This window comes from Talpa occidentalis, unplaced genomic scaffold (assembly GCF_014898055.3).
Source record: "Talpa occidentalis isolate TD23 unplaced genomic scaffold, MPIMG_talOcc4v2.1 talOcc4.8, whole genome shotgun sequence".
Lineage (NCBI taxonomy): Eukaryota > Metazoa > Chordata > Mammalia > Eulipotyphla > Talpidae > Talpa > Talpa occidentalis.
In genome coordinates, this window is record NW_023605194.1 from 5,131,197 (window position 1) to 5,147,118 (window position 15,922).

Below are 15,922 nucleotides of genomic sequence, written 5' to 3' on the forward strand. Positions count from 1 at the left end.
AGTTCAAAGTAATAGTCCTGTGAAGGAGTAACCAGTTCTGACTTACATTTTCCTATCTACTGTGGCTGAACAGAGATCATTAAACACCTCCATGTTAGCTCATCTCACACTTGGCACACATCACATCTAATGCCTTATTTCTGATGAACAAAGCAACTCTGCCTCATCACCTAAGGACACACCTGGTTTCCAGTCCTTATATGCATCCAAACAGGCAACCACTTTCCTGTATGGCCACAGGTAGTCTCCATTCCCCCAGTTGAGGTGAATCTGACAGGTGGATCGGGTAGACAGTATGTTGGTGGGAGGGACGGCTCGCAGTGGATAGGCTAGAATGATTAGGGGTACACGATTTCCAGCGCCAAATCAAAACAGACCTTCCCCATTTTCCTTTCACCATTTCCAAGTCTCTTTCACGTACTTTCGCTGGCAACCACGCAGTGGAGCTCCGCCTCCACCCACCCGCATGACCCAATGGAACTACTGCGAAGTTCTTTTCTAACCTCATGTGAAAACACTTAGGAACTCAAGGTTCCTAAGAGAATGGGCAAATCAAACGAAATACTTAAAAACAGCACCTAAAAGCTGTCTGGTCACCGGCGTTTCAGCCCTCCCTGCTCAGGATCTGAATGGACGCCCCCTGCTGTCCAGGCACTGGTGGGGGGCGATAAACAAGCACCGGGCAATACTGTCATTAAGTTGTGGGGCAACTAGGCATAGGGTGGGCAGGCCCAGGGCCTGGGAGGCTTAGGAGTCCTCCCAACCCCCAGCGAATCTTTATAGCTTTTTCTCTGGGTTCTCTCTGGCGTTCTCTCGTGGCCTCGCCTCTTCTGTAGACACTCGCCCTCCCTAGCTGTCTTCTTCTCAGAATGACGCTGCCCTTATACCCCCGGCCTCCAGGCTCAGGTGCTCACACTTGCACATGCCCATGCCCGTGCTCAGGTGTCCGTTAGGCACACGTGCCTGCGCCCACGCTCCCAAGTGCCTTCTGCAGCAACACCCCCAAGGCCGCAGGTGATGGCCTCAGAGGCCAGGGCACAAAAAGCATAACCAAATTGTTTACCTCACACTAAGAAAATTGCCAAATAGTGTGACTCATTAGAGAGGGTAAAACCACATCACCAAGAACCCAACACCCTCTGTGGTGGCGTCCCGGGCTGTGGCAACGCACTCTCAGTGCACAATGATTCATGCCGTCAGTCAGGTTTTCTTCTGGCAAACGACAGTGGAGAGGTCAAAGGGCCTGACCTGGAGATAGGACCTGGGTTCAGCTCTTCCTCCTCCCTGGTGGGTTATCATGGCAGGACACCCTCAGCCTTGAACTCCATAATTTAAAACAGGAATGATGACAGCTGCTGGCCATTGGGAGGATTCAGTGAGAGGACACGCTGGAGCCAGGGGCCTCTGCTTCCATCTCCCCGAGGTGACCTCTCACGGGCAGCCCTGGCTCCCATTTTGACCTGCATCTGTCGGCCTCCATGGACCAGTTGTTGGCCGGAGGCTTGCAACTGCACAAGGCAGCTGTCGTGAGCGGGGGAAGACCGGGGACAGTGGTGTTGCTGAGAGGTGTCAGCCACCAAGACTGCGGCCGCTGAGCAATGAGAGACGCTGCCGAGGGGGGTGTGGGAGCCAGGCTGGAGCAGTCGCTACACTCATGCTTTTAAAAGCCAGGCTTTTAGAATGTCTCACAACCTCGTATTTAAGAGCTGGGCTTGCGAAGTGTTTCAGGAAGGCAGACAGCAAAGACGGGCCACAGGAGTCTGGGCATGCGAAACAAGAGGGTCCCTCAGGAATGCTGAGCAGGGTGGGGCGCAGGCTTCGCCCCTGCCCCTGGGAAAGTGGAGTTGCCTCATTGCCTGTGGGTGGCAATGGAGGTTCTCTCTCCGAGTCCTCTTCTGACACCCCCCAGAGCAGACCGAAGCGCCTCTTACCTGCTGGGTGCGGGTGGAAGTTCAGGCTCCTACGAGTCTCCACATGACGAGGTCCTGGGTGCTGCCCCAAATTGATGGAATCCCAACGCCGCGCTCTGCCTTCTCTGACACCACTTAGGAGGGGGAGGGGAGGGGGAGGAGCCAGGTGGAAGTCTAGGATCCTCACTTCCCCTTTGCTAGCTGGGTGGGTAGCATTTGGAGCAGGGCAGGGGCCTTCTGGAAGAGTTCTCTGTTGCCTGGGCGTCCCTGGGCTGACCCTTGAGCTGGGGAGTAGGCTTCTCTCTGGGCACTTTCATCTGCACCTGTTGGCATTTCCAGGCTGCAGTTTGATCCGGGGGCATGGGATGCTGACAGCAGCCATGGCTTCCAAACAACAGTGTTCCTAGGATCCCCCGGAGCGCTTTTGGAAAGGGTGGCTTCTGGGTGCCCACTGGCAGAGCCACACCCTGAGAACCTGACTTGGGAGTTCACTGGATTTTGGTTTATTTACTCTTAAAATTCAGCCTTTCATTGTCAATCTTTTTCATATTAGGGTTTTTTAGTATTTATTTTATGCATACAAGAGCTGGGATGTAGACCAGGGGTGCGGGGGGTGGGGGTGGTTAGAGGATTTTCCAGAGACAGAGTGGGGAGCAGAACAGGTGGATCTACTGAAACACACTGCTGAGGGGAGCAGCAGATGAGACAGGAGAGGTCTGCTGCGCGTTGAGGGTCAGCGTCCTGGCCAGGGATCGAACTCATGCTACAGTGGCTGCTGATAGCTTGATAGCACTGAGACTTGAACCCCTGTACCACCAGGGATGCCCCCCATTTTAGGGATTTTTAAAAACCACAAAATGCTAGATTTTGGAAGCTGTCAGCCTCCATTTCCTCAATACGTTGTGGGCAGATACAGTCAACAAGCAGATGAGCTTCTGAAAGTAGTAACTTCAGCAGCTCACATCACAGTGACTTGGAAAAACAGCTTTATTCATTTGAAGTTTTTGCATGAAATGGATGTCAGGTTAGAAAATTATTGTTTCAAGTAACTGAAGATAAAGCCACTCAGTGACATATGATTAGACTTAGATTTAAAGATGCTTCCTTCACCAAGTTCACATGTCATTTCATTGCATCATTTCATCAACTTCCACCACCAACAAGCTGAGGGCATCACCGAAATAAAGACGAGCGCCACATTTTGTGAGACATTGGTCGAGGAGGGGCATGTTTGTAAGGAAACGAGTGTCCGCTTTAGGGGCGGTGCCCCTTGTTGGGTCACTGGTCAGATTTCCATCTCTTGGGACTGCAGCTGAGCTCTTAGGTGCCACCAAACTCCGCCCTGCTCCCTGGGGAACATGGCAGCAAAGCATCTCACACTGCACATGCTATTGACAAAAATGGCAACAAATTCTTGAAGATGAGCCCTCATACTTTAAATTTTGCTATTGAATGTTTCTTGACAAGAAAAAAGTCAGTGTTCAAATCTTCAGACAATTCTGAGGGCACTGAGTCTCGTCCAGGCCTCTTTACATGAAGGTGAAAAACAGAAATTAGGTAAAGTGGGACAGTTCTGTCTTTCTGGGAGGAGGTGGGGAAATGCCTGTGCTGTGATGAGGAGTGGGCAGTTGGTCTTCATCACTGTGCTGGCACAGAGCTCCCCAGGCTTTGGAATTTCCTGACTGATGCGAGCAATGGGAGAATCTTTGGTCATAAAGTTTGGTCTCTTGTCCTCAGTTCCTGAAATGACTCATCTTGAAGGCAAAATGACTGCCTTGTTATTGTAACGAATCCCCTTCCACCACAACTGGGGTTCCGTAACAAAGGTGACTTTTGGGGAATCATCTGAGGGTGGGGGCTGGATGCCCAGGGAACCAACCATAAATAGAGGTACCCCCTGATTTCCAGGGAAGGAAGTGGAGCTGGCGTTTGGATCAATCACCAGTGGGTTAATCAATCACCCTGTGGAATGATGCCTCTCTAAGAGCCCAAAGGATGGGATTAGACAGATTCTGAGTTGGTGAGCAGGAGGACCTGCTGGGAGGGTGGGGCACGGGGAGAGGGCATGGAAACTGTGTCCTTTTGCCCTGTCTTGCATTTCTTCCATCTGGTTGTACCTGAGTCATATTCTTTTATAATAAACCAGTGATCTAGTGAAATAAAATATTTCTCTGAGTTCCTGAGCTGCTCCAGCAAATGAATTGAATCTAAGGGGGAGGTCATTGGAACCTCCCGTCTGGGGTTTACTGGTCAGAAGAACAGGTGATAATCTGGGCTTGAGACTGGCATCTGAAGGTGTAGGGGGCAGTCTTGTAGGACTAAGTCCTTAATCTGTGGACTCCGATGCTATCTCCAAGTAGGTAGTGTTAGAATTTATTGAACTGTGGGATACTCAACTCGTTTCTGTAATTATCTGTTGATGAGAGGAAAAATCCCCCTCCCACACATTGGATTAGATTCAGAACTCATTTAATGGTCATCTCTTCATGTTTTTTAGGTTTCTTATGCACTTCTCAGGTTTTCTCTAATGCTTTAAGGATTTGGGAAACAGATTGAATACTTGGTGGCTGAGAAAGCAAATACAAGAGGCTTTTGTGATTGCATTTCAGACTGTCATTTGTAAGATGTAATCTAAATCATGATAAAGTCATGATCTAATTTATTCCCTTGGAAATAAAATTTGTTTTGATGGGTAAGTGGAGTGTTTGATTCAATTGACCAGTTAGAGTTTAAAAAAAAAAAAAAAGCAATGGTTTCCTAACAGGCACTTTATTTTTCTTAAGACTCTTGGCAAGATCTTAAAATAAATTCACACACCAGAAGAACAGAAACATACAGATCCACCAACTAGCATCTGGACATTAAGGAGTCAATTAAAAAAACTCTTGGAATTGGCATTGTGGTATAAAGAGGTAACTGCTCTTGATAACATTTTGTACCCTTTAAAACAGCAATTGAGGTCTTGATAGTGAAGAATTAGAAAATGCAATATTTCTAATCTGCAAAAAGAACAATTACTTTAGGAGTTTAGTTATCAGGAGAAGGTCTATTTAGTTAATGAACCCCAGAAAAAAACTCTCTAGTTATTTCTTTCCTCTTTCTCTACATGGACAACTTCTGCTTTCTCAAACTTATTACTTTATTGAAGAGAAATAGACTTTATTTCTAATGTCTAGCAGATTCATGTGAAAACTGGAGAAGTCACACAAGACCTTTGCTCTGACCAGTTCCTTTGTGGATTTCCAGTGGCCCCACTGTTTGTAAATGCTCCGCTGGCTCTTCTGTGGGCTCCATGGGGCCTGAACCCCTCTTACTCCGCCCTGCACAGCCCTGGGAGCAGCGGGAGGAGAGGTCGCCCGCTTTGCACACAGCAATCTTACACTGAACATAGACCACATCATAGCTGTCGAGAAAGCTGAAGGCGTTGAACTTAAACTGCGCTGTGTTCTTCTGATGGGAGTGGAGGTTGACATAGGTGTTGTCTTTGATGCATCTGATGGGAAGAAAAACCCCAGGCCAAAAGAATTAACATGAAGCAAATAGTCATTCTTGGGCCTAGACTTCTGAATTCCAAACTGAGTTCTTCTCACTAGTCACTCTTTCTGTTGTAAAAAAAACCTTTACGACACCACCATGAGCTGAAAGACCACTATTTCTGACTAGATATAAAAAGGAAGTGTAAAATAAATACAATAAAAAATAAAACAAGGTAATTAAATCTAGTTAGAGCTGTTGCCTTCAGAAGGCCTACTCTGCTTTGTCAAAAGGGGAGAGTAAAGCTGGGGTCATATTATTTGAAGATAATCTTAAATTATTTAAAAAATGTATATTATAAATTCTAGCACAGCCATCAAAAATAGCAAAGAAAGAAGCTTAAAAGATACAACAAAAAAGAAGATGAGGTAAATAATATAAAAGGCTCAATTAAAGGCTACCTGAGGGAGTGGGTGGGATGGGGGCCAAAGGAGGGGTGGGCACAATGGTAGAGAATTATGGGCATTTTGGTGGGGGGTTGTAGGGTAAAGAAAATATCAGGCTTTTCTGCCCTTCCGCCATCAGGATAGATGATGGATCCTTGTCCTGAATGCATGCCTGATGGCGGGCACCTGGAACAGGGTGTGGGCATAGGTGGATGGGATTCAGCTGAGTTAAGACTGTGCTTTTAAGGGCGGCATCACGGGGGGACGCCAGCAGCACCAGTAGCAGAAGCAGCAGCAGAAGCCGAAGCCGAAAGAGAAGCCGAGAAGTAACAGAACGAACGCTAGAGAGCCCAGATAGAGTGAAGATTTGCTGGGGGCTGGGAGGCCTGCCAGCCTCCCAGCCCCCCAGCCAGCACCCCTGCCTGCCATATGCCTGGTGAACCCCAATAAAAGACCTGCAAAACCACTGAGGACTCTGACTCCTCCTTTACCCGGTCTGCACGGGATCAGAAAACCTGCACTGTGCCCGTTCCTGCCCTTACAGGGGTATGGTCACGTATATTGGAAGAGGTGTACACCTGTACCTCTGAATCATATACAGTATTTTAAACCAGTGTTACCTCAATAGAAAATAATACAATAAAATTTTAAAAATAATCAAAACTGGAAAAATGCTTGATTAAAGTCAACCTATCAAATTCTTAATTAAAACCACAGAAGGCAGCAAAAGAAGGTGGAGGGGGGACAATGAAAAAGGGCAACAAATAGAAAATAGTTACCAAGATGGGAGACTTTAATCCAATTATATCAAAATCCTTTTAATGTGGGTAATCAAAATTACCACCTCTAGAAAGAGATTGCCCAAGTAGATTAAAAAACCACCACAAGGGGCCTCCCCTGGTGGCGCAGCGGTTGAGCGCTGGGCTGAGAGGCTGCCTGCAGCCTCTGCAGCGCCAGTTCGTTCCCCGGCCGCAGCTGGTGAGGGTCCCACAAAAAAACAAAACAAACAAACAAACACAAACACCACAAGACCCAACCATATGTTGTCCACAAGAAACCCACTTTAAATATAAAGACAAGTTAAAAGGATGGGAAGAGATTTTACCACGTTAATAGAAATCCAAAGAAAGTTGGAGTAGCTATATTAATTTCAAACAAAAGAGATTTCAGAGACAGGGTAACACCAGGGCAAAGAGGGATGTTACATAATGACACAGGGTTCAATCCTCCAAGCAGACATACAACCCTTAAAATATATGCACCTAACAATAGCATCAAAACACATTAGGCAAAAACTGATAGCCCTGCAAAGAGAAAGCAGCAATCCATCATTACAGCTGGAGGTGTCCCCATCCCTGTATCAGAAGGGGACAAATCTAGTGGGCAGAGAACCAAGAAGGATGCAGGTGAACTAAACAACTACACTTAATGTCAATCAACTGTCAATCAACTACACTTAATTGACATTTATAGAGTACTCCATCCAACAGCAGAATACACATTCTTCTCAAGCCCACATAAAACGTCCCCTGACACAGAGGACATTCTGGATAATAAGACACACCTTAACAAATTTAAAAGACTAGAAATCACATAAAATACATCCTCAGGTGACAGGGGAATTAAGGTAGAAATTGGTAATAGAAAGGTTGATGGAAAATTCCCCCAAATTTGGAAATTAAATAACACATTTGTAAGTAACCCATGGGTCAGAGACTAAGTCTCAAGAGAAGTTAAAAATATTGCAAAGTGTGAAAATGAATCTACGATTTATTCAAATGTGTGGGATGCAGTGAAACTGGTGCTGAGAGGCAAATTCACAGCATTAAAGTGCATGTAGTAGGAAAGCAGAAAGGTCTAAAATCAATCACCTAAGTTTCTACCGTAGGAAACTGGAGAAATAAGAGCTGATTAGACCTAAAGCAAGAAGAAAAAAGTGTCAGTAGTGGCACCAAACTGTACCTCTCTCCTTGAGTGTGTAAAAAGTGAAAGGGAAGAGCTTTCTCACTCGGACTCAGGGCACTTCTGTGCCACATTTGTGCACCCCCCAGGCCATGGCTCTCACCACCGGTGGAAGGCACTGCCCTCTGCTGGTTTTTGGAAACAGGCCATGAGACCGCTGTGGCTCCGACCCAATACAGCTGTCATGAAGCGATGGGTTTTTGTCTTTGTGCCAGTTGCCAACTGCCTGCCCATAAACATTTTGTCCCTGTTAGGGGACAAGGGTGCTATAAAGAATAACTTGTTGAAGTTCTAACTTGGCAAACACCTTACCACCATTAGTCCGGGTTATCCCACCAACTCATCAATGAAGGAGCCACAAAATTCAAGGGCAAGAGGTCAGGGTATGCGAGGCTGGAATGCGACAGGATAGTCGGGGATGCAGGGTAGCCAACGAGGCTGCCTGTAGCTATTTTTCCCCCAACTGGGGTCAGAGAGATGGTGAGGTTCCTGATGATGCTGCCCCGGGGGCATAGTGAGGACTCTTGCCCAAGGTTATGAATTAGGAATACCGGGGAGAAGCCACAGCCCCTAAAGGAATGTCATGTGACTGTACTATGGACCAGAGGGGATTCCATTTTCCTTACCCTTGCTGGATCAAATCGTACTTGACAGTTGTGAAGTCTTGGGCATCTGGAGAAGCCACACAGGTATCCACGAAGATCCTCAGGCTGGGGTCAGCGCTGTGGAGAGTGGCCTGCAGGAAGACCTCCTTCCTGTGGCTGCCGTAATATGGCCGAAAGCGCCCCCCATGCCGGGACACAGGCAACTCCAGGAAGGATATGGACATGTCGTAGCTGGCACCTGCCTTTGGGACGTCAGCCCCAGGCTCAGTTTTAGCTGCAGCCGGGCCATCCACACTGCAGGCGAACTTCAGCTGAGGCACCTTGTGCCGCACGACCACTCGGCCGGGGTGGCCCCGCGTTCGGCCTCTGATGGAGTTGGAGTAGCTGAGGGAGCCGGGGTTTTCCTGGAAGGACGAGAGGGGAGCTGGTGGCTGGCGCCCCTCGGTCCCTGACATGCACCTTCCTTCCTGAGCCTCCCCCTACTTGGTGTCAGCCTGGGAGGAGCTAGGAGGTAGGAGCCCTGGGCCTGACTCTGGTATCTAGTGCCAAGATGGGTGTGTCTGTGCTCCTTGGAGTCGGGGTGCATGCAGGGAGCCCTGATGTGTGAGCCAGGACTCCTTCCCTCCTCTGATGGTGTGTGAGGTGGGGCGGGGGTCCATCTCAGCTGCCAAAGTCCTCCCACACTCCATTCCCTCGGCCACAGTGGTCTCAGACAACTGCAGACTACTCCCACGGAGCCCCGGCCTCTCCCTGGCCCCTCCCTGCGAGCATGGACTCTGGGCCTGACCCTGCTGGCCTCCGCTCTCTGCCTTGCTACTTCAAATTCAACATGACTGGGCCTCCCCAGTGGCGCAGCGGTTGAGCGCTGGGTTGCGAAGCTGCCCGCGGCCTCTGCGGCGCCGGTTCGATCCCCGGCTGCTCCCCGGCCACCGGAGGAGGGTCCCACATGGCGCGCAGACCTCTCCTGCCGCCCGCTGCTCCCCTCAGCAGTGTACTTCGGTCCTTCTGCCTGCTCTGCTCCCCGCTCTGGCTCTGGTGAATTCTCTCACCCTCCCGCACTTCTGACTGTACCCAGTGCATGTGTAAACAGAACAAACAAATAAATAAATAAATAAAACATGCCTCTATTAAAAAAAAAAAAATTCAACATGACTGGACAGGGCTCAGGCAGGATGCCCCGTCTCTGGTGGCCTCCCTCCCACTGCTCTGAGTGAGCCCAGAGATTCAGCCTCCCCGGGGACATGGTGCAGAACGCCTTGGCTGTGCGACTCGGGACCAGTGACCCTGTCCTTTGAGACCCTCCAAGCACCACCCCGTCAACTCAGACCAGCGTTTCTCAATCTCCTTTCCATTAAGGCCCTTCTAAGGGTCCTCTGAAGATTTTTTCTTTCATATCTGTCCTGCCCTCTCCCCAACCCTGCTCTGAAACTTTAGAGCAAATACACTGTATGTTTTCTGTACGTGTATCTGTGCTTTATCCATAAAGGAGCACATTTTTCCCCATTCCCCTTCTCCCCAGCATCAACATCTCCCGTCCCCTGAAGGTGAGGTCCCCCTCATTGAGACCTCAGGTTTAGAAGGAAAGCTCAGCTCCAAGGCCACAGGGCCCCCACCCCTTTCCACCTGGCCTTGGGCTTCCGAGGAGGTGCTGGGTTCTTTCTCAAGCCTCCGGGCTAGTTGCTGCCGCTGGCCCCTGCTCTCCAAGAACTGCCTGAATACGTCAGCCATTCGCCTTGGGCTCTGGCTCCTCACTCAGGCCCAGGCCCCTTGGCCACCCTAACCCACCCTTCCTGATGCCGCAAATCATTGTCTGTCCCCGTCCTTGTTTTATTGTCTTCTTAACCCTCGAAGCCTTGGAGCAGGGTCCTGTCAGTCCGGGTGGGCCACGTCCTCCACACCTGGAAGGCTGCTCATCCACAGGACGCCCTGGGGGAGTAATTGCCCTCGGGGTGGGACTGGCCACTGCCCAGGTGGCTCCTGACTTCTGTGTCCTTGGGCCCTGGCACAGGAGGCTGTGAGAGCTGGGCAGGACCCTGGAGCATATCCTGAGAGACGCTTCCAGGGGCCACCCTCCCCCCACAGCTAGGGGGGCTTCCAGCACGACCCCTGGGGCAGAAACCACGGAAGTAAAAATTAGAATTTTCAGAGCCAAAAGGATAAGAAGGACCCAGGTTTGCATGACCAAACAGATGAAATGTGAGGTAAGGAGTTGACGCGGTTACCTGGTATCATGCAGGCCATTTGGATGAATTAACTGCAAGTGTTTTTCTCTCTCTGTGTGTGCATGTGTGTGTATGTGTGTGTGTGTGTGTGTGTGTGTAAACAGGGTTGTGAAAGAGCAGAGGAAGCGCATGCAGACCTTGTTTTGGAACATGTTACAGGTTAAATGTACTGAAATATACATTCTTCTTATATCTTGGCTCTACTTGTTCCTGCAACCCAATGACATTGTCTTGGGAAATAAGTGAGCGGTCAAGGAAAGTGAAATAAACACATGCATAACATCGTGCATAAATGGATACCTGCTTTCTACCCTGGGAAACAGCTAGTTACCTGGTTAGAAGCAGTAGTCAGGCAGACAGATCATCTGTCACCCCCCTTGCACCCTCCCCAGCACCACAGCTTTCACGAGGTAGGTTCTCACTAACGCAGAGGGAAGAAGCTGCTGTGGGAGATGCTCTGGCTTTGGAGCTAAGAGAACAGCAGCACACACTGGCGCATGTCCCACCCATTCATCCACTCCCCCACCCAATTCTCAGTCCTCAACCGGTTCCTGTGTATTCCAGATCCACCGCAAATTTTTCGAAGGAAGGAAAGCTTCAGACCAGATAGTGGACCGTTCCAGGTGGTATCAACTTAGAAACAAAGTCACGGCTTGTACCTTTTCTCTATCCCCACCCAGGTGCTCGAATCCTTCAAACCTGTCCCCTTGGCCTCCACCCACAGAAGGTACCACCAGCTTCTTACATGCCTGACGGTGCCACAGCGGCCATAGGGGATGTTGAAGATCAGGTAGCGCCCCGTGACTTGGGGGCGGCACAGCTCATCGTTCAAGTGGAAGTCCCAGGAGGAGTAGCCCAGCCTCCGGAGGTACCCTCGGTCGATGATGACTTGGAAGAGGTGAGGCAAGCAGGAGAGCTGGGCTGCAAGGGCAGGGGAGGGGTCGTCCTCATAGAGAGCCATTTCATTGGGTGTCAGTGTGGGTGCATATTTATTTTATGGACATGACAGCGCCTTCCTCTACCCTCAACTTGATGTTCATTGACTCTTCGTATTCCCTTTTCCATGGCAATCCCAGCCATGACACACACCCATGGTGCCTGAGTTCCACCCTCTTCCAGGATGAAGGGCAGCTCATCTCATTTGCTGAGAACCCTGGCCCTGCCCCTGCGCCTGTCTGGGCCTTTTCATGGGAGGGAGGCTGGAAAAGAGAGCGGACTCAGAGAGAGAGGGAACGTGGCAGAGAGGGGCTCCTCCCTCACCTCCTAAAGCCCCGGGAGTGGGTGGCAACATGGGGGATCTAAGCAGAAACACAGAAGGTCCCCCTGCCTCCAGTCTGTTAGCTCCCCCATTCACAGCCTTAGACCCCAGGAGGAGAGAAGGCTTTACCATTGTCCTTGGGTATGACAGAGTCAGCTGGACCTGGACAAGGGGGGGCAAAGAAAAGCAAATGTCAGCGGGGGAGAAATGGATGTAGCCACCTGGCCATGCAGAAGGGGAGGGGGCCTCCTGACAGAGCTGGAGGGCGGGGTTCCGGCCCCTGTGCAGTGGTGTCCAGAATACTGGGGGTTAAGAGGGCAGTAACATCCAGCTTTGTTGGAGAAGGGAAGAGTAAATACTCTGCCTATGGTCCCCTGGGGTCCCTTCCCAAATACACACACCTGGGCTCTCGGGCTGGGAAGTTCCCAGTCTGTGGTTACTGACAAGCCCCCCACACCCCCACTGCCTGCCCAGGAGAAAGGCAGGACCCGGGACGCCGGGACAGCCAGACTCACCCAACTCACTCAGCTGCTCTTGACCCCAGATTACTGGTCCTTTGGATGCTGTACCTGATGAAAAGGAACCCCCTTGGGGTACAGCTCAAGAATGGGAAATGAATTACCGTTGAGTGAGGGTCTCTCCAGAGTGTGAGGCCGGACCAGAGCTGTGAACAGATAAGGAGAAATGAGGGTCTGGGAGACCGGACCCTGCTCCCTGGGGCAGATTCCTCCACCGCGGTTCTCTGCAGGGTTCACGTTTGCCTCACAGAGACGCTGGTCTCCTATTTGGGACACATGTCTTTGCAAAACAACAGCAACACCCACAGAGTGGTGAAATCACGGCAGTGATTTCTTTGAATTACCTGTAAAAACCCAAGACTGGAACAGACTGGTTGGGTTCAGATTTAGTCCCCGAAGCTTCTCATCCCATAACCCCTTGAGATTTATGTGTATAAGTTTAGGACAAATATAAAGAACTGTTAAGTCCAGAGAGAGGCGGGCACCATGTCAAGGCAGATATCAGCGATAAAAGATATTCCAGGAAAGGCAGAGGCCAGCCCTTGGGTGAAAGAGACGCCCGGGGGGGGGGTGGGGGGGGGGAGCTGTAAGATTCTGACTTCCAAGGGCGCATCAAGGTGAAGCAGGGTGTCTGCCCAGGATTGTACCTTTGGTGCCCTGTCAGAGACTGACAAAGGGATGGGACAGATAGCCTGAGGGACAGCAGCAGGTGCACCTCCTTAATCATCTGATTACACAGCCATGCCTCCCTCGGACCTCAAAATCTTGTAGCTCCTATTTTGGAACAAATCCTGTGCTAAACTGGAATTAGATAAAACTGATGAATAAATCCCATGTCTGATGAAAACATTTACACACAGTTGTCTAACCAGCATGGCCTTGCTATCCTAGAACCGGGGGCCTGGGAGCTGGGGCACTCGCGGGGAGCTGGGGTACCTGTGCAGACCACGCCCGCGTCCTCCTCGTGCTGGCAGTTGTGCTGAGCCCAGCCCGCGTGGGCACAGTCCTCCAGTGCCTCCTCGGTGCCCGCGCAGCGCACGTTGTCCAGCAGGATGGGGCCGTGGCCTGGGCCGAAGTAGCCGTGCCCAGGTGCCCCGAGCGCGTGACCACAGCCCAGGACGCGGCACACGACGCGGGCATTCTTGATGTTCCAGTGGTCATCGCACACCGTGCCCCACACGCCCTGGTGCAGGACCTCCACGCGACCCTCGCAGCGCTGGCTGCCGCCCACCAGGCGCAGGGGGAGCTCTGAGGGGGGAGAGCCAGTCAGCTGCGTGGAAGTGGGGGGGGCAACGCCTGCCCTGCACCCCTCAGCGGAGGCTTGTTACTGGCCGTGGAAAAAATGACACTGGAGCAAGTTGTGTCTTGTTTTGTTGCGCTCTGCTCCTCCCCACCCCCCTTCTCGACCCTGTCTTTTCACACACACACACACACACACACACACACACACACACTCCCTCCCTCTCTCTCTCCTTATTCTCTCTGTTGCACTCACTTTTTCATAAACAGTAAAACCTTAATTAAAAACAAGGAATGGCTCTGGTGGGAAGCCTAGTTTCCCAGGTACCCAAGAACTTAAATTTTAAATAAAAATATTAAAAACCTAAGTAAAAAAAAAAAAAGGCAACACCTCTAAATCTCTGCAACACAGCTGTTCTAAATGAGGCACAGGCCTGACTCATCTGCAAAACTTACCCAGCGAAATTTCTTGTACTCTTGGTAAGTGAAACCCAAAATAATTCAACGAAGAGAACTCTGTGATGTAACTTAGCTATTCTACACCTCAGTATTCACTCAAGATAAATGAAAACAGCTGCCCAGAGAAGATTAACCCAGAGCAAAACTCTCCATAATAGACACAAACTGGATAACCTCAGTGTCCATCCACAGGAGAATGGATAATTTGTGGTCTCTCCACATGTGGAATATTACTAAGCAATGAAAAGGAATACATGACAATATAAGGAAACACATGGTACATGACTCTAAAACAAGTAAAAGAGCAAATCAGACACAAAGAGCACATTATTTGAGATTCTATGAGATTTACATGAGATTCTAGAAAAGCAAATCCAAACCACAGGGACAGAATGGAGATTAGTGATGGGCAAGGGAAGTGGAGAGATTAGCTTTCTGAGGGTTATGGAAATGCTCTATGTTTTTTTTTTTTTTTTTAAATGGCTTTTTTTTTTTTTTTAATGGAGGCATGTTTTATTTATTTATTTATTTGTTTGTTTTGTTTGTACATGCACTGGGTACAGTCAGAAGTGCGGGAGGGTGAGAGAATTCACCAGAGCCAGAGCGGGGAGCAGAGCAGGCAGAAGGACCGAAGGACACTGCTGAGGGGAGCAGCGGGTGGCAGGAGAGGTCTGCGCGCCATGTGGGACCCTCCTCCGGTGGCCAGGGAGCAGCCAGGAATCGAACCGGCGTCGCAGAGGTCACTGGCAGCTTCGCAACCCAGCGCTCAACCGCTGCGCCACCAGGGAGGCCCAATGCTCTATGTTTTGATCGTGCTGGTGGTTACATGGTTGTATGCATCAAAGCCCAGAGACGTGTGTCACTGGGTTATATTAACTGGTCGCTAGTGACTATGTTTCAGTTTTCTGCTGTGGTTGGCACCTGGAAGATGCCCAGTGGGTGTTATACCCACCACTGGCTGCAGTTTCTCTGTGACTCAACACCCCAGTCTCCCATCACTGGTCTCCTGGTCTGGCTTGTTGCTGTGATGTTGGAAGCCAATAACCATGTCTTGTTTGAAACATGAGTGAATGCTTCTCAGTAGCTTCTGGGTGAGGACTTGGATGGTAAATTGGGGGCTTCCAACGCACAAAGGTGTGGTGTGTGTGTGTATATGTGTGTGTGTATAATCTGTATCTGCCCATATACATACAAAGTTTTTGTAAAGAGTAGGAAATCTGAGTGAAAAAGTAATATGATAAAGACATGACAATTTTAATGCTTAGAAAGAAAGAAACATTACCAGGTAAAGGGGTGTTTTCTTCACCAACTGAAATTGTAACTATAAGAAAGAAAAACAAAACTTAAAAATGTATATCTTCAGAGAGACATTTATATCCAAAATTGAAGAAGAAACAAATGTTTTCTCTAATTTGGGCACTAGTATTTTTGTTTAAGTTTCTGCTTTGGTTTGGTTTGGGAAATACTATTTTTATGTTTTACTTTCTTGGCATCAAAATGTATTATGTGGTAGTGGTGTCTTTTTTTACTGCAAAAATGTTATCATTTATTAAATGATAATAGAGGAAAAGCTTTATAAATATACTGAATTTTTGAAGGGAAGTATACAAAAGTTTTAGGTTTTATAAGAAAAAAATTTTACAAGGGCTGAAAATGAAATGAGGAAAATCAAGGCAGACTCCTCAGAAAAATTTTTAGATGAGAGAAAATTGTATTCCCTCTGTATGTAAAAAATACAGAGGGAAGCAAGGTAGGAAAGTAGCTGTAAAACTAAGGGTCAATCTAGCAATGGACACATGACATTTACCTGGTGATGGTGTCACTTTTGC

General features: G+C 49.2%; 1 protein-coding gene across 1 annotated transcript in view; it reads right to left on the minus strand.

The window, feature by feature from the left end:
- Positions 1 to 5,111: 5,111 nt before the first annotated feature.
- LOC119234156 (deleted in malignant brain tumors 1 protein-like) overlaps positions 5,112 to 15,922 on the minus strand; it is a 48,271-nt gene continuing 37,460 nt past the window's right edge. Inside the window, exons 20-25 of the mRNA XM_037496947.1 lie at positions 13,332 to 13,696; positions 12,500 to 12,541; positions 12,007 to 12,039; positions 11,365 to 11,540; positions 8,419 to 8,801; positions 5,112 to 5,403 (exon numbers count right to left, since the gene is read on the minus strand). Coding sequence (XP_037352844.1) covers positions 5,112 to 5,403; positions 8,419 to 8,801; positions 11,365 to 11,540; positions 12,007 to 12,039; positions 12,500 to 12,541; positions 13,332 to 13,696 — 1,291 coding nt within the window. The remainder of the gene's footprint in view (positions 5,404 to 8,418; positions 8,802 to 11,364; positions 11,541 to 12,006; positions 12,040 to 12,499; positions 12,542 to 13,331; positions 13,697 to 15,922) is intronic.